Genomic DNA, 19,259 nt, shown 5'->3' with positions numbered 1-19,259 from the left:
AAAATTTAACATTAAAGTTAATTTAAGTGTATTATTCTAAAGGTGATGATGGAAATGTTGGCCTTCTCTCCAACAAGCAGCATATCACAAGGATGTTCTCACCCATTCGTTCGAGCTCGGTAAAAGGAATTTTTCTCACTTCGTACTTTGTTAGCTTTCAGTTCCTGCAGTACGTGAGGCTCAGATCAGTATACTCTTGTCGTTCATCTTTATCTTTTTGTGACATGTCAGCCGTGGAAAATAATAATAGACATGGAAGTTAATAGTGGTCTTAAAATTCTGAAAGATGTGGTTTAACGATGTTGGTTTCTAAAATATGTTAAACTTGTCTATACATTTGAATTCCATTATAGCGAGAATTCATAATGGTGGTAAACTTCCTCACTATAGCAGATTGTCATTATATCTGATTTTCTGTTGAGGTCAGAGAAGATACAAGAATGCAAACATTAAAATCAGTGTGAAATTGCAATTGTTCAAACTTATGTTTTTGCAGATGATTTCATACTGCAACTTACTCGTTAGTTATTTTCTAATTCCATTATTGTGTGAACACTCGTGTTCAATTTTGTTCTTAAAAAAAATTTATAATAGTGTCACTCCAGAAGATTTCTGTGGAAAATGTTTAACTTTTCTTACTCAAACCTCGTCACCTAACCTAACTTAACAGTGCATGTATCATACAAAAATATTTCAGGACCCCAGTAGAGTAATGATAATCTTATTGCCATAAACAGCCTTTCTGAAATTCAACCAGCTGTAAGAATGTATAAACTCTGATATCTACGATATACTGAACGCTGCTGTATCTTCAGACATCACATCTTATTTAATTTCTGTACTTAGTGTTGAAAATAACTGATCCTCTCCTCAGCCTTTATTTCAAATGAGTTAACAGCTGTCGACTACGTACAGTAGAAGTCCGTTATAGCGAGAATTCATAACAGCGAAAAATTTACTCGCTATAGCGGATTGTCGTTATACCCGATTTTTGTATAAAAGTCGGAAGAACCCCCATACACATTAAAATCAGTATGAAAAGGCAATCAGTTTGTTCAAAACTTGCGTTTCCGTGGATGATATCCACACTATGGCTTACTCGTTAGTTATTTTTCGTGAGAGTGTGAGTTTAATTTCATTCTGAAAAATCTTGAGGTGTGCCATATTCTTACTTAATTTCAGCATTTATTTTTAACGAGTTGACAACTGTTATCAGCCACGTTATTTACACATGTATTACGGAAACGTGTTATCCTCTTTCATTTCGAATTTTCTTTAGATTACAGCAGTCGATGGGTATTACTAATCAAACCTAACATTGCCTTCGAATTTCGACGAGAGAGCTCGCAAATGCACATAGTGAGAAAACTGTACCGTACCGAAGATGATTGGTTGCATTTTGTGGCAAATGTTTCAGTTTTCTTACTCAAACAACATCACCTACCCTAACTTAACCGTACTATACGTATGATGAAAACACGCTTCAAGTGCCAGTAGAGAAATTATAACCTTCTCGCTATAAATTTACATGATAATAGCCTTTCCGAAATTTAACCAGATGCGAGAAAATATAAATTAACGTCTGAAATCAATTATGCACTCTGCCATATCTCGAGGTTATCTCATTCTTACTTCATTGCAGTATTTAGCATCAACATTAAGCGATCGTTTAGTCAGCCGTTATTTTTAATGAGTTAACAACAGTTATCGGACATGTTATTTACGCATTTATTACGAAATTGTCCTCTTTCATTTAGAATTTTCTTTACGGAATAGCAGTCGATGGGTATTACTAATCAACCCCGACATCGCCTTCGAATGTCGACGAGAAAACTCGCTTGTGGAAATAGCGAGGAAACGATACCGAAGGTAATCGATCGCATGCAACATAATCGCTGGGGTGCATAAATATTGGTAACGGGAAAAATTGCGTGCGCGTAAGGGCTCGCAATAACGGATGCGTCAGTGATAGAGCTCTCGTTGTAACCGAAGGATAATACACAGTTTAATATAGGAATTTTGAAGGGACAGCAAAAAATTGGCGTTACACGGGTTCTCGTTATATGCCGTACTTGCAGTATCGGACTTCTACTGTATTTTTACACACTTATTATGAAAACATCTTCTCCCCTTTTGTTTCGAACTTGAAGGTTTGTTTACTCCAGTCGACAGGTATACTAATTGACTTAGACATTGTGTTCAAATGTTGGCAAGAGAGCTTACTGGAGCACGTAGCAGGAAATCAATATGGAAAATGATTGATCATATTCAAGATAAATGCTGGAGTATATAAATGTCAATGTAGGAAAAAAAATAGCACTCACTGAATCCCTCACAATAAAGGATGTATCACTCAAAGGGTTATCGGGATTTACAAAATTTTTAATGGGAATTTTTGAGGCACATAAAAGGACCTGTTGTTACAATGGGTTCTTGCTATATGCCACACCTGCTATAGAGGACTTTTTCTGTATTACAACTTTATATTTGATCTTTCCTTTATGTGAAATGGGTGAAAACCTATAATCTGGCCGTGTGGAGTGCTTGCACATCCCGTGCCTGAGTATAGGTTGGGGGACATGTTTCAAGTTCTAGTTGTACATGTGAAACATGTTCACAAGCAACAGATTAAGCTGTATATATTTTCTTCAGGCTGTGTGATGATTGTACTTTGTTGCCTCTCATGATTAAAAGGCCAATCTTCTTCTTCTCCTCCTCCTCCTCCTCCTCCTCCTCCTCCTCCTCCTCCTCCTCCCAATTACCTGGGATAGGCTCTCTGTATGGATTTAGTCCAGTTTGACGGCCTGATGCCTTTGCTGACCCCAAGCCTTTTGCATGTTTCTGTGGTGATTTGTAGTGTGATGTGTTGTATGTAAATGAAGATGTGTAGCAAGACAAACATAAACACCTATCCCCCGAACGAGCGGAATTAACCGCACAAAGTTAAAAGCCTCAGTCCTGCTAGGAATCAAATCCAGGGCCCTCTGAACTGATGGCCGCTGTGCAGACCATTCAGCCAAGGAGCTGGACGTAAGTCCAACTATCCACCAGCTATTATTGCCAACTGTTTTGTCCTTTATAAAACAACTATTACAGCAGCTATACTGCAGGCCTCCTTTTGAGCACACTGAAGTGGAAGAGAGAGTATAGACCAGGCGAAGACGTGGGTGATGGGGGTGCGTCTACGCTCTTGTCACATGGTAGGAGAGGGAGAAGGGGGTGCGCGTTTCATGCCTTCTGTCAGCATGAGTTACGGCAATCCAATGCAGAGCTGCCATACTTAATTCAGTAGATGTCTTGACCCTGTGGGTGCAGTTACTATCATAGTCTATTTAAAACAACACTGAGAGAATTTTATCAGTGTGCTTCGCTGTTTAGATTATGATCTGAAATTTAGATAATAATAGTGATTGATAAAAAGTAAAATAATGTGGCCCTAATATATATTAAAATAATAATATTTCAATGAATGTTAAGTTTATTGAGGATGTCAAAAGAATTTGTTCACAATTCTTTAATGTATGTTGGGTATTCAGCCCGAAGGCTGGTTTGGTCCTCCACAATTCCGCCAACAGCTGTCATAAATTGCCTAGGCGTCACTGAAGAGGCATACTAGGGAAATGCTTTAATACACAATTTAATTCAGTAAATTAATTATTTTAAGATGTAGCCGTTAAGAGGCGGCATGGGAATTCACTAATATGAATACATTAATGGATTAATTATTTTAAGTGTGCTCAAGTTACAAATTGGCTATCTGTCGTGTGTTATAGTGTTGGAGTACAACTTTCAATTGCGCGCCAGTTCAAGGCGAGTGTGACAAGTCAGTGACATTACGTCCTCTTTAGTCTGTTCAAAAGGTGGCCTGGAGAATAGCTGTTCATTTTGAGAGGCACCAACAACTAGCAGTGATGTTGAAATGAATATTATCTACAGGCTGCAAATCCCATGCTTAGAATGTTTAACAACCTAATCATTTAAATACGTTCCTATCTTACTTCCTAGTTTTTTCTTCTTGATGTACCGGGTGAGTTGGCCGTGTGGTTTGGGGCGCGCAACTGTGAGCTTGCATCTGGGAGATAGTGGGTTCGAACCCCACTGTTGGCACTCCTGAAGATGGTTTTCTGTAGTTTCCCATTTCCACCAGAGGCAAATGCTGGGGCTGTACCCTCATTAAGGTCACGGCCGCTTTCTTCCCACTCCTAGGCCTTTCCTATCCCATCATCGCCATAAGACCTATCTATGTTGGTGCGACGTAAAGCAAATAATAATAATTTCTTGATGTATATTTGTATTATGAAATAACTTCCTTTCCTGAACTTGGAACTCTCTATCTGTTTTATTGCAATAGCCTTGATTATATGTTGCTTCTTTACAGGCTAAACCTCCCCTGGCTATGTGTGCAGAATTGAGGTTTGCCGATAGCTCAACAAAATCATTCAAAACCTTCCTATTCGAGTTCAGTCAGGCCAGACTCTGCTACTACAAGGACAAAAGGGTAAGGCAAGATGTGTCAGTCAAATTCTGCATCTTATTTAAGTTTGAAATGGTGATGATATAAAAAATTCTTATGGGGCATGTTTCTAGGGTTCTATCAAGGTCCAGGAGTGGAATGTAGAAGATATTATATGGTACTTGGGTTTTGAGCCGAAAAGAAATCCACAAGCGAGGTATGTATGTATGTATGTATGTATGTATGTATGTATGTATGTATGTATGTATGTATGTATGTATGTATTAATCAAATCCCTGCTATGTTTTCTTTGGTGTTCTGTTCGTCCTTTCATAGTGTTCCTTAAGCAGATCTCTGAAACTTTAACCAGGTTATGAACACATCATAATCCTCGGTGATTTTAACATAAACCTCCTGACTCAAACTGGTGATGTGGACCAAATCCGTAGACTGTTGACTTCATTGGACATGACCATCTTACCATCAGACGCAGCTTATCATGTACACCCATGTAACAACTCCCACATTCTAATTGATTACTTAGTGAAAAATAATCTACGTAAGGCTGTCAAACATTCACAAATTTCTGTTCCCAGTATTTCTACACACAATCTCATTTATCTGTGTTACTCACTGTGAGTGTCAAAATATTAAGCTAAATATATGAGGTACAGAGACATGATGAAAGATAAGAATGGAAAGGTGGCCCATAATGATTGTGACAATGCAATAATTTTGGCTGAATACTTAAAAAGAACATTACTTAATAGTGATGAACCTGAAAAATATTTTGAATTTGATCTATTTCCCAGAAATACAACACCTTTGGAGAAGGTCATACCACCGGTTTACGATGAAGTAAGTGCAGCTATTGATTCACTGAAAAATTTTAAAGCAGCAAGAGAAAATTAACTAGTAGCAGAACTCTGGAAGAATGTAAATATACAGACTATTCAGAATCTACGTAAACATCTCATTGACATTCGGAATACAGGAAAATTGTCTAAAGAATCCATAAAAAAGGTGATATATCAGATTCTAGTAACTTTTGGGGAATTTCTTTGATAGATATCACCTATATATTTTTCTTTAAGATCCTGTATTTTAGAATCCATGACCAGCTTGATAGTGAATTGGGTGAATATCAGGGTGGTTTTCATCTAGGATGAAGTTGTCTAGATCAAATTATCAGTCTCAAATGGATGATAAAACATCAACGCATTAGGAGCAAAAATTTAGTGATCACTTTTGTTGATTTTCAAAAGGCTTATGATACTATCCATCGTGAATCATTACTACATATCCTTACTGAATTTGTGGTCTGCATCGGAAACTTGTTAACCTTATTGCGGTCACTCTGAGAAACACAAAGTCTAATGTTACGTTTAGAAATGAAATCTCTGAACCATTTGAAATTCAGACTGGTCTTTGACAGGGAGATGGATTATCCCCATTGATGTTTCATTGTGTGCTGGAAAAAATTGTGCGTGAATGGAGTAAGGTATGTTCTCCGACTGTTAAGATTGGAGGAAGAAATATTCTATTAAATTGTCTTGCATTTGCTGATGATCTGGCACTATTAGGAAATAGTTTAGAAGAAGCAAAATTTCAAGTAGAGGAACTAGGAAGATTAGCAACGAAGGTTGGGTTGAAAATATCTTTTGAGGAAACGAAAATGATGCCATCCTTTAAAGTTGACACTCCACAATATATTAAATAATACTCAGAAAATAAAAATTGTAAATAAATTTAAATATCTTGGTGAAATTGTCACTTGGAATGCTAATGAAAAAGCTTTGACTTCGTGGGCTGAAGAGCTCAATTTCCATCTTCTTTATGACTCTAAAGATCGGTGTACTTTCAGATCAGCTGCTTGGAGGAGAGAGTATAATCCTGATTTATGCTATGTGTCTACTGACTACAACACTATACCTCTACCAACCATGCGAAGAATTCTCCCTGATTTTCCCCATAGCCAACATCGACCAGTTGTAGTGGAAATTGGAATTAAATTTCAAATAGTATCCTCAGTTCCTCATCCACGCTGGAACTTTCAGAGAGCAAATTGGATTGGCTCTGCTTAACACCTTGATAAGTGCCTAGAATGGATTCCATCTGTAAAAGACAATTACGAGAGATTTATTGGTGCTATAAAAAACACAGCAAAGAAGTTTATACCTAGAGGCTACTGAAAGGAATATATCCCTGGTTGGAATGAAAACAGTGATGTTCTCTACCAAGAGTTCCTTACAACTGGTGACCTGTGCATATCAGATGAATTACTCCACAGTCTGGATGCTGCCTACAGGCAGAAATGGACAGAAACAGTTGAAAGCTGAAAGTCGAAAAGCATGGTCCATTCTAAGAAAGCTAGGAGGGGGGTGTCAGGTAGATCGAATTAGTTCTCCAATAACTCCTGATATGGTTGCAGCACAGATTGTGAACACTTCACAAGCTCCAGAAGATCGGGATCATTCTACACGGATAAAACGTGAACTGAAATAATTGAAGGCAACCAGTCCAGAAGAGGGTACTTCTTCCAAGCCATTCACTCCACGAGATATATCAAATGTCTTACAAGGTATGAAGTCAGGGAAAGCCCCTGGGTTTGGTGGCATTCACCATGAATTTTTGATACATTGTGGAAAATATGATAGAATATGGCTTGCTAAATTCTGCTCTGACATCCTGCAGAGAGGGTCTATCCCTCGGCTTATGAAACGGGCAAAGATCATTGTTATCCTAAAACCAGGAAAATCTAACGATCAACCCAAAAATTACCGTCCAATTGCTCTTCTGAGCATAATATACAAACTTCTGGAAAGGCTAATCTATAACAGAATTGGTTCCATCATTTTTCAGAATTTGCCTGTTGAACAAGCAGGGTTCCAAACAAAACATAGCTGTACAGATCAGGTTTTGTCACTAACAACATTTATTGAGGCTGGCTTTCAAACCAGCTGAAAACTTCTGTGGCATTTATTGATTTGACTGCAACTTATGATAGTGTGTGGAAACAAGGACTTATCTGCAAGCTACTATGCGTTTCGCCATGTAAGAAGATTGCACGACTTATTGATAGCATGCTCACCAAGAGGAAGTTTTGTGTAATACTGGGAAATGGCATTAGCTGATATACCTGAAACTAGCTTTAGGAAATTCAGATATGCTGATGATTGGGCTCTGGCAGTAGGCCCTATAAGATAAATTCATGGAAAACACTGAAGAAACACTGGCAGCTGATCTTACTACTTTGGGACAGTACTTTCGTAAATGGAATCCAAATAAAAGTGAAGTTACATATTTTCACCTTAGCAACAAAATGGCCAATTGTGAACTGAAGGTTCAGTTTGCGAACACTTGTCTTGCCCACAACAGATATCTACAATATCTAACACAATATCTAAGGATTACTCTGGACAGAACTCTGTCCTTCAAGAAACATCTTCAGAATACGGCTACTAAGTTATGATCAAGGAACATCATCTTACAGAAGCTGTGTGGAACCACCTGGGGATCATTAGCATCTACCCTACGGTCTTCAGCTCTTCGTCTTGTGTACTCTGCTGCAGTATACTGCTCATTGACATGGCTGGACAGCAGTCACCAAATTAATTGACACTCAGCTGAATCACACTATGCGTATGATATCAGGGACAATTATACTCTGCACGGCCTTACTTCTAAATTGAAGTTTCGCAAAACAAATGAGCATCGCCTTTCCTCTGTTGCCAGCGCGCTACGCCCGCGAGAACAGCTGATGTAATACGACCGCGGTAAAACACCCTTGTAAAATGTAATACCGTACTCAGAAAAACTAATGAATATGGATTGAAAACAAATTCACAAAAACTACACTTACTAACAACATCTGACACTAATAAGAGAATATATTATTAAGAATAAAAGAGAATGAGGAAATAAAACATCACTCACCGCTAATGGCTGGCACAGGAAGGAGGTTATGGCCTACAAAGGGAGCACTACACTGATCTCAGTCACTAGAACCCTCCAACAATATGAAAAACACACTAATTACTGAAGGAAAATGCAAAAGATCGCGAAGCGTACCAGATACCATACACGCTGAGCGAGATAGGTTAACCACGTGGCGAATGTAAATATTAGAGTTGGCAACTGGGTTTCGAGATCGTGCTCTGCCGATATAAATCGATATGAATGGCAGATTGGGATTGGTTGGATGCCTATGCTTCAGCACATAATCACCAGATGGAGCCAAAATCTGCCAAAACGTCAATTTAGAAGTAGAGCCGTGCGGAGTATAGATCTACTCCCACTTTCTGACTACCTGTTTTATCCCATATTCCACCACCTCACCTCCGTCGGGAATATACGGGAAAATGCTCTCCTACGAGATTATAAGAAAATAACTAACAACAGTCAATTGCCAATCCATGGTGACATGAATGATGCTCTTATTAACTGTATTAGAACCTTGAAACTATTTGTGCTGAGTACCACTATGCGGTTAATACCATGGGTCGCTTTTACTTGCGCCTACTACCACTATGTTAGGTACCAAATAGGATTGTGATTAGTAGCACGCAGGAGCACCGTGCTGTCAGCCTCCCACTTTGAGTGCACTGTCGACTTTTACCGTACCTGTGTTTAGTACCACTACATGAGCGACACCATGGTTCTGGCTTGCCTGTGATTAGTACCCACTATATGAGGAACACCATGGGATAGTACGAGTCCCTGTGGTTAGTACACTTATGTGCTGAACACCATAGGTTTGCGTTGCCTGCAAATGGCGCTGCAATGTGCGAAACACCATAGGTCTGTATTACATGTGCAAATTTCATAAGCTGTGAGTAGTATCAATAATGTGTGGAATACTGCGAGTCTACGCTACTTTTGGTTAGTACTGCACCATGTCAAATACCATGGTTCTACTTTCCTAGCGATAAGTAGCATTATGCAGGATCGATGACTTGGATTTTTGACCCCTTTAGATTGCAAGCATCATCGCTGCAGCATTCTGCTTTAGAAGCAGTCCCTTGGTCAGTAATACTATTGTTTTATGTCAGTTTCTGTAAATGTGAGGCACTGTGGGTCGGATCCACTGATTGTTTTAAATTCATATCCATGCATTCATTTTTCGTCCTCACGCTTTGAATTCTGGTCAGTGGAGGATTTTGGACTTTTAATTTGTCATTCCATTTCGTCTCATTTCGTACCATTAAAGGCCAATGTCCTAGATGTTAGGCCTCTTTAAACAACAAGCATGATCATCATCGTTTCAGAGCTTGAGAGTTGGAAACGATACTCATTCGATCGTTACTTCTTTTAGCTACCCGTGAGCGTTGTGAAATTCATTGTGAATGAAGTAGCTCTACTTTGCTCTTTTGCTAAGTAAACTCCATGGCACTACAGTCCTTGAAGGGCCTCGGCCTACCAAGCGACTGCTGCTCAGCCCGAAAGCCTGCAGATTACGAGGTGTCGTGTGGTCAGCACGACGAATCCTCTCGGCCGTTATTCTTGGCTTTCTAAACCGGCGCTGCTATCTCACCGTCAGATAGCTCCTCAATTCTAATCACATAGGCTGAGTGGACCTCGAACCAGCCCTCAGGTCCAGGTAAAAATCCCTGACCTGGCCGGGAATCAAACACGGGGCCTCTGGGTAAGAGGGGCCGGCTCTTTTGCTAAGTAATGCTCTGAATAGTAATGTATTTGCAGCATTAATATATCTGACAGAAACTCTCCCTTTGGAGGAGTTATCGGTGTTGATATGGAAAACCAGACCATTCAGACCGACATTAGTACATCTACACTGGAATGGCTTATGGTTCATTGGACAAAAATGTCATCACAGGGGAAAGGATGCTTCAAACGAAACCTACACTGAAAAGCAGCTGCTGGGTACGAAACAAGCTACAAAGAATGTTTTATGACCGAACAAACTGGTAATCTGCAAATTGTATGGTGCAATATGAAATACTTTAAAATAGATTGCTGTCAGGAAGGGCAAATGAGGTGTCATTATCCGGAAGGCAGTAAGTAGCATGCTTTGGATTTAACTCGAATATTTTCTGAAGGTGGGTGTGGAGGGGATTACTGATAACCCACTTCAAAGATTGGCACCTCTGAAAAACTGGGTAAGGAAGTGGAAGGAATCAGCATTGGCTGATGAATAAGAACTGTCCTGGCATTTGCTGGGAAGTGAAAATTGGAGGAAACCCAGACACCATTCTCAGGACAACCAATGGTGGGGTTCGAACCCAGTCGTGGCTCCGTAGCCGTAGTGCGTGGACACAGGCGGCCACCCCGCTCGGTCCTGTCTGGAATTGAAATTCTTGGGTGAGCTGAAGAGTGAACTGAATGCCTGCGAGTTCTTCTTCAGATGGTTGATAACTTTAATACTGAAGCATAAAGAGAGTAAAATGTGAAGAACATTTGATATTTTTTTAAGTGTGCCGGTTAAACGCATTGAATCCCAGACGCGCTAATGGGAGGTTGATGAATGTTAACGGAGAGCATTTGGAACATGTCACGTCGGAAAGAGTTTCACGTGGTGTGCTGCTACGTTCTGTTCCTGTGTGTTTCACGTGGTGTGCTGCTATGTTCTGTTCCTGTGTGTTTCACGTGGTGTGCTGCTACGTTCTGTTCCTGTGTGTTTCACATGGTGTGCTGCTACGTTCTGTTCCTGTGTGTTTCACGTAGTGTGCTGCTATGTTCTGTTCCTGTGTGTTTCCCGTGAGTTCTAACATGGAAATAAAGTGTTTCCAGACCCATGACCGTATTGTGTAATATCTGAGGCCATCTCTTTTCAGCTTGAACTTAGTTGATTTATAACTGTTACGTTCTTCAGTCTGCCGAAACGAGTTATTAAAATGAAAATCTACAGCCTGTTTCCAGTCATTCGACCAGGTCAGGGATGGAATGAATTACGCCCCATCTAGTGGCGAGGATAGGAACTGTGCCGGATGCCGAAGCCTGTCGCACTCCTCTGGGGCAGTGATTAATGAATGACGGATGAAATGAAATGATATTGGAGAGTGTTGCTGGAATGAAAGGCGACAGGGAAAACCAGAGTACCCGGAGAAAAACCTGTCCCGCCTCCGCTTTGTCCAGCACAAATCTCAGATGGAGTGACCGGGATTTGAACCACGTAACCCAGCAGTAAGAGGCCGGCGCTCTGCTGCCTGAGCCGCAGAGGCTCCTGCTGAAACGAGTAATAATTAAATTAATTTTAGTGAAGTTGTTTCTTTTTGAAGTACAGCACTGTTACCACAGGTTTTCTTTTCCAGGTAGTTTATAAATGTATTACTCAAAATTAGTTTCAACAGAGTGGAGAAACTAACAGTTATAAATAAACCATGCCCATATAACATATTTTCTTCTTTTCAGTTTGACGGATGTTTGGCCATATAGAAAAATATTAAAAATACAAATCATTGTTCTGTAGTTTATGTTGTGCATTGAAATTATTTTTTTTCTTTCAGGTGGTCGATAACATTTATACCGAAGCATAAACAGAGCAGCAGGTAAGGAATATTTGATGTTTTTTAGGTGTGTCAAATCCATGCATCAGCTTTAAGAAAGTAAAAATGGCTTTGAGCTTACATGTGTTTTAGCCCACTCAAATTTTGAATCTGAAAGAACTGGAAATGTGACTTCCTTTAGAGGCGACCTGAACCCCTCACCCTCTTAATTGCTATTTTAACCATTTCTATTGTGGTAGTCAACAAGTGACAGAATCACATTTCTAAGTTTCCAGAATTCGTAATGATTGAAAGTTTCCATACTACTCTTTCTCCTCCAGCTGAATCATGCGTGAAATGAAAACAAGATTTTTTTTTCATAAATTAAGAACTAAGTGAGATAAGGAATTAGGGTTTGTTTGTTTGTTTATTTGTTTGTTTGTTTGTTTGTTTGTTTTAAAAATAACTTCTATATCCCAAGATTGTTTGCCTCACTTTGACAACTCCCCCACCATGTAAAGTCAATAGCAAAGACGTTGGCTAGCGACTGACATTTTCTTACCATTCGTATTAAAAATCAAACATATCTATGTTGAGGTGAAATATCTATTTACCAGTAGCAAAAATATTACAAACATAATGAGTATAAAATCAGAGTTATGACGTGTTAAGTTCCATGTAATGTAGATTTTGTACTGGCATAACTTTCCATAATACTAAGATTTTCACACTCAGTTATTTTTTAACATTTTTCTCTTGTTTACGGCATCAGATGTAGCTTGAAATTCTGTACATAACTCGATAGTTGCCAATTTTAACCAATAACATTCAGATCGATATATTTCCATATTTTTAACAGTTTTACATAAGTTCTAATTTCTGGTGGTTTTGTAAGAAGATATTTTAAGATTCAGGACTGTATGAAGAATACAAGCAATGTGTATAACTGCAATTTTTATTAGTAACATGTTACTCAAAAAACAGGAGATGCTACACACCTGAAAAAAAAAAAAAAAAAAAAAAATTATAAGACTCATTAGACTGTAGTCCATTTACTTTGAGAAGGATGACACGTTTTAATTATATGTTTGTTAATTGTGTAGTGTTTTTTAGGACCTATTCTTTGTGTTAATTTTAATTGATACTAAGCAAATACAGCTGATGATGTCCACATAGGATGAAACATGTCTCGCAATATTCACAAGAATATAAGAATAAAATAATCAAAGAATTATTTGTTGTGGTGAAAAGGTCGATCTTTAATATAAAATTTTATTTATATATACAGTGAAATCTTGTTAGTGCTCATTAACACATTTTCCCGCTTAGCACGTCGTAAATTCAAAGTCCCGATTCTCATTGTTTTAAATCTATTAAAAAATACGTCATTTATAGCGTCACGAATTTTCGCTTTTATCGGTTAGTTAATAGTTATAAATTTCATTGTGTTCCTTATTGAAGTGGGATTACAGTAAATTAAGGTTTTCAAATGTCCACCTATTCAATACAATAATTTACTGTATTACCGCTTAGTACGGTCACATTTTTCCTAGCCATGAAAATGTTATTTGTCCCTTGTGAAACAAACATGATTTTCAACTCGGTCGCCACAGTTGCATGATTACGGAAAAAGGCCTTAAATTCCTGAACTTCACAGGATAAGTTGCACGTTCGGAGAGCAAGCCGTTAGCCTCAGCAATGTTCGATTTTGTTTGCCAGTCAACAGCAAGATTGCTGAATAACACAGTGAGACTATTTATGCTCGTATTTTGCATTCCACTCAGTAGGTAATGTATTTTGTGTTGAGAGGTACAGTGAAGTGTAGCGAATATTTGTCGCGTGATACGGTTGTCTATATCTGGATTAGGAGCATTATCGTGTGAAATTGACTAGCACAGTGCATATTTGTTTTGTGATAGCCTAGTTATGGATATGGAAAAGGTCGTGAAATTCGTTACTAATGAAAACAAAATTAAAATCTTTCAGGAAGTGAACTGGTGTCCGCATCTTTAAGTGCGCGGAGGTCGCGAATGTTGAACTCGCACCTTTGAGTTTCGACTCAGTCATTTGACTTGGTCGAAGATTTTCAAAATTGCACTCAAAGTGGTCGAAGATTTTCAAAATTGCACTCAAAGTCATTCTTCCTGATTCCTCCCAGTCGCACAGGGTTGAGTTTAACCTCCAGTTCAATGTCTAAGAGTGTGACCAGAAAATAATGTTTAATAACCCACTGCTCCAAAATAAAACGCTTCTGCTAACATTTGTTTTAGAAAGAGTGTGATCTGCAATAATACTGGATATTTTTATTGGCCCCAGTGCATATGTTTTCATATTTGTTTTTCACACCTCTCAGTGCACTTGTTATTTTATAAGCCCCAGCAGAAAAGGTTTTCATATTTGTTCTCTCATGTTTTTGACACCTTTTAGTACTTTCCTCTCATCTTTAAATATGGTAGATATAGTTTTCACTGTACCCACGGATACACAACGTAAAATGCCCTCACATCAGAAAAAATCGTTTCTAGTGTTTCCATATCCCTGTTGGATAGTTTTTATTCGTATATTCAGTAGTGTGCTTTCTTGCTTAACACGTTCATTTCAGATTTGCAGACATTTGACAAACCCACTACATAAAGAAGGCAGCGGTAACTGCAAAACATGGGAGAAGGAAAGAGATGACTTTTCCCATTACCGCTGTATTGCATTTTAATGTCCGAACACACTACAGCACCTATGGCCTTTGATTGAAATATGAATTACAACATTATATTTTGCTCCATTTATAATAAAGCTTACATAATACAGAAATTGATCTCAAATGGTATTAATGAGTGCAGTATTTTTGTAACACAGTATAAAAATTTTCACCTGTTCAATACCACGTGTTTTAATCTTAAAGATTAATTAGTAAACATTACATAATAATGTGTTTCAGCTCTATTAAGCCATTCTCAGTACAATTGAGACACAAAATAGTTTACAGCTTGTTGGATGAAATGTCTCTTGATAAATTCATTGTTGGTATTCTTAAAATGTCAGTTAAAATAAGTGATGGAGACAAACCCAGTTACAATATGGTGAAAGTAGTAGAAATGTACAATGTATATTGCTCCATATGCTCCAAATTCTTTAGTTTTAATTTTCCTTCATGTTCTACTGTCATTAAGGTTTGAATTTGTAAATGGTTAAGATTGTCTTTTAGAAGTGGGGTTTTCTAAAACCTGGAATCAATTATGTTTTTTATGGTAGTTCTGCTGGAAGTATTGTAATCTTTTGTAAGAAGGAAAATTTCTTTAAATGGGGTACCTTGAAAAAATAAGTTTTTACTATGTGCTTCACAACTCAATGAGGGTAAGATTTAGGATTGATTTGTTACAGGACAAAGGAAAAGCCCTACTTTGGATGTACTATAGCTGGCAGTACTAAGGATGAACAACTGCGGTGGATGGCAGCCTTGCTCATTGGGGAGTATCCACAGGGTCTCATGATGTCACCAGTCTTGCTGCCTTGAGCCTGTTGGTTGCAAAATTTAATTGATTTTTAACTCATCAGAATGCTCGCAATTGCAGGTAGCATCATAAAAAGAAAGTTGAGAGCAGCAACATAATGCTGCGTTATTATAAAAAGAACGTGACCATTTTACCTCAGTAGAGGCTTTCCGAGATGTATTTGTCCAGCTTGTGAAGACTTTATTAAAACACAATATCACAATATACAGTATGTAACGGATAAAAATAGGTTGTATCAACATACATCCAGAAAGGTTTAGTTTGTAAGTTATCTGACCTTCAGGTACAATCGTAGTGTGAGCCATTGTGGTTATTTCCTGGCATTGTGATGCATTCCGTTGATATTTTAAAAATTCAGTAATCCAAATGTGCACCCTCTGTCTGAATACAAGTCTCAGTTCATCATGTTGTGGACTTACGAACATGCACTGGCATTCCTCACTTAGTTCGTATTGTCTGATAGGTTCCACATTCCTGACAGTACTGTGTCATTCAGTTCACAGTATAATATATCAGTGTTTCAGATTAAATCCAGAAAATTAATGTGTTACAGACAGCAAGATCATATTAGACAAGCCTGATAAATCACAAATTAAGCATTTTCACACCAACATTGGTATGACCTTTTTTTCTTCTCAACATGAGGAATCTGTTCCTGAAATATTACTGTGTAATTTTGATCACCATATATTCACAGTCTTTAGTTACATGTGTATAACACATAGCTTTATTTTCACATTCTTTTAAATTTAAAGAGAGAAGTATAATAATCGAAATTGAAGTACGTTACGACACGTTTGCGAATCTGGCCCAATATGGCGTTCGGACTGGTTCCTGAGAGCACAAACTGTGTGCAGGCTCATAAACATAGAATGATTAAAAGTATTAAAACTGTATATATATATATATATATATATGTTTGTTTATTTACACATACGAATGCACATTCACATAAAAACAAATCATTGACATGATTGTTTAGATTTTCACTGATCACATCCGCACAACAAATTCGCTAGATCGTTCAGGTAGCCAGCCTGCTTCATCTTCTTCTCGAGGCGCTTCTCCTGTCTCTCGGTCCCGTGTCCACAGCCGCACAATGGAGACAAACCACCCCCAAGATGAGACAGTCGCTCCCTTACTTTAGCTGCACCAGTACAGCGGTGCTGTGTTCAACCACTAACGATGTTTTTGATTGAGACAGTAGACTTTGAATGTAACTTTGTGTTAACTGGACTAGTTATCGGTATCACTAGAGCCTATCACCAACTTCCGCGTTCTATCACTTGGTGCTATGAAGCTTCCTGTTTGAGCTGTTTTGTGTTCACTACATTCCTTTATAGTGCTTACAGAGGAACTTTGTGTGCTGCTGAAACTCCGATGTTCCGTCCTTGGAACAGACGTTACAGGATCTTTGTTGATGAATTCGAACAGACTTGCAGGAGAACTTGTGAGATCCGCAATATGTGCGTAGTTGAGATTAACTTTCGAAAATCTGTATCGTCAATTGTTTAATGTAATCTCATTTGGCACCTTCTTTCTAAGGTTAACTCAAACACTACGTGGACAATGCTTACTAGATATAATATTTTTGATAACTATATTTTTTTTTTTTTACAATTTGCTTGCCCTCACATTGACACAGATCGACGATAGATAGAAAAGGGCTAGGAGTGAGAAGGAAGCAGCCTTGGTCTTAATTAAGGTATAGCCCCAGCATTTGCCTGGTGTGAAAACGGGAAACCACGGAAAACATCTTCAGGGCTGCCAACAGTGGGTTTATTATTATTATTATTATTATTATTATTATTATTATTATTATCATCATCATCATCATTATTGGGGCTGAATGTTTTTGCTTTCTTCGGTGTTTATCCCATGAATTGACAGAATATGTTAAGTGTCATTCTATTAAAAGTTCAGAAAGCTGATAATGAGTTTCCCGATAGTGGATAAGGTTGAACTGCTTCCCGAGTTGGTGAATATCGGATATTTTATCATTCTTCCTGTAGGCTTTTCAAAGTCGACCCTAAATTATGCTTTATGAATGTACATTTGATCAGCTGTGAATCTGTTTAGAAACCCTTGTTTACCCAGAGGTAAATCTCGACTCTGAGCAACATAGCTGAGTAGATAGAATGAATGAGTGAGGTTGGGTCCTTCATATTGGGAGATATTTAACTACTTTTCCAAACTTCCTACAAGGGTTCTATAAGCTTTTCTCGATTGGTAGATTCCCTAAGGGCATAAAGACCTGTGAGGATCCTACCGCCATGTGCAACTCCGTTAGCCCAGTATGCCATAAAAGGGAACGTTGTTCTAATTTGATACATTTTCACCGTTTCACAATCTAAATGCATATTTGTAAAATTATACATTGTTCATTAAAATATGCACGCATGTGCAAAGACAGCATTAGTAAACTGGAACACGGTGTATTACATTCAAAGATCTACAATTATAGCAGTTGAACTATTACAGATTTAGCGAAGTTACATTTTCTGATTGTCATATAAGCTAGAAACATATGAAAATTTGAATTTAAGTAAAGCAGAAGTTCAGTGTTTTAATGAAGTTTTGACAAGATTATAGTATGAATGCATGAATATCTGTACTGTACTGATACATCCTTAGTTCTAGCAGAATTCCATCTGAACCCTTGATTTAGGGACTTTTCTTAATTAATGGTACAAAATTTCACAGTATAATTATATAGAGAAGATTTTTAAAAGGAAAGGAAGAGCAATTTACCAAAGCTAGTACACAATATAATCACACATCGCAGAGCAGGACAATTGTTGTGTGTTCTACCATATGGCTTGATTGTTAGTATCTTGATCGATAGCTCCTCAGACTTTATAAGCCTTTTAAAAATTGGAATTAAGTTCAACTGTCTAGGTAAAGAAAGCAAGCAAATATTTGATGTCCAGTCTGTCGGCTGTCTGTATTGTGTACTTCCCTGCATGTCCCATTAAGCTGCTCATTATTTTCAATGTACTAAATTTTTTTAAGTTCATAATGTTTCGGTATGAAGGCTTCTCATGTCTCTGATACTCAGATAAGTTATGATTGTGAACACTTTCCTAGTGGTGCATATATTTCATGGGACCATGACATTTCTATTTCTGTTAGTGCAGGGAGTCTCCATATAATGTTGTCCACCAAGGGTACTCCTAATGTGCACATGGCATACAGATTTCAAGCTAGGAGATACTGAAACTTGACTATTGTCTTATATTTTTGACATTTGTTTACCTTGTTGCTTTGATTGCAGCTTTTTGTGCTGAAGAATAGAATACCCTCATCTGTTGGGCAACAAACCTAATAGACATTTTAAAGAATTTCCTTAACAGTAGCCAGTGACATCTAACATTTCTTATATAAAAATTTCCCCGCACTCCGTTCCATGCATGTTTTTGTGTGAGTTTCCTTCACTTTAAATTTATGTACTAATTCATAGATTGCTTCATTGAGGTGAAATCTTCACACCAAGAAATTTTTCTGCAAAACATTTTCTAACTTAATAAGTTATGCATATATGTAAACATAGAAAGACCTCTGCTTTACAGTTTTCAGGGACTGATGGAAAAGAAGTGTAAATAGCAGGAAAACAAAACGTTAATTGCCGGATATGCAGATCTACATGTGTCTTAATTGTCATCTTTCCTTTGAATGGAGTGTACATTAGAAGTCCGCTATAGCAAGTATGACATATAGTGAGAACCCCGTTTTAATGGGTGTTCTTTTACGCCCTTTGGAAATTCTTATATTATTTGTGTAATACCCCTCGGTTACAATGAGAACCCTTTCACTGATTCTTCTGTTATTATGAACAAATTGGGGTGTATTATT

At 37.9% G+C, this 19,259-nt stretch overlaps 1 protein-coding gene across 1 annotated transcript in view; it reads left to right on the top strand.

Moving 5' to 3' along the window:
* RhoGAP15B (RhoGAP_ARAP and RA_ARAPs domain-containing protein RhoGAP15B) overlaps nt 1-15,517 on the top strand; it is a 53,159-nt gene extending 37,642 nt beyond the window's left edge. Inside the window, exons 10-13 of the mRNA XM_067156186.2 lie at nt 4,379-4,498; nt 4,588-4,670; nt 11,920-11,961; nt 15,277-15,517. Coding sequence (XP_067012287.2) covers nt 4,379-4,498; nt 4,588-4,670; nt 11,920-11,961; nt 15,277-15,409 — 378 coding nt within the window. The 3' untranslated portion in view covers nt 15,410-15,517. The remainder of the gene's footprint in view (nt 1-4,378; nt 4,499-4,587; nt 4,671-11,919; nt 11,962-15,276) is intronic.
* The last annotated feature ends 3,742 nt before the right edge of the window (nt 15,518-19,259 follow it).

Source organism: Anabrus simplex, chromosome 12, assembly GCF_040414725.1.
Source record: "Anabrus simplex isolate iqAnaSimp1 chromosome 12, ASM4041472v1, whole genome shotgun sequence".
NCBI classification, from domain to species: Eukaryota; Metazoa; Arthropoda; class Insecta; order Orthoptera; family Tettigoniidae; genus Anabrus; species Anabrus simplex.
Note: the sequence above shows the minus strand (reverse complement) of the source record. Positions and strands in the feature narration are given on the sequence as shown.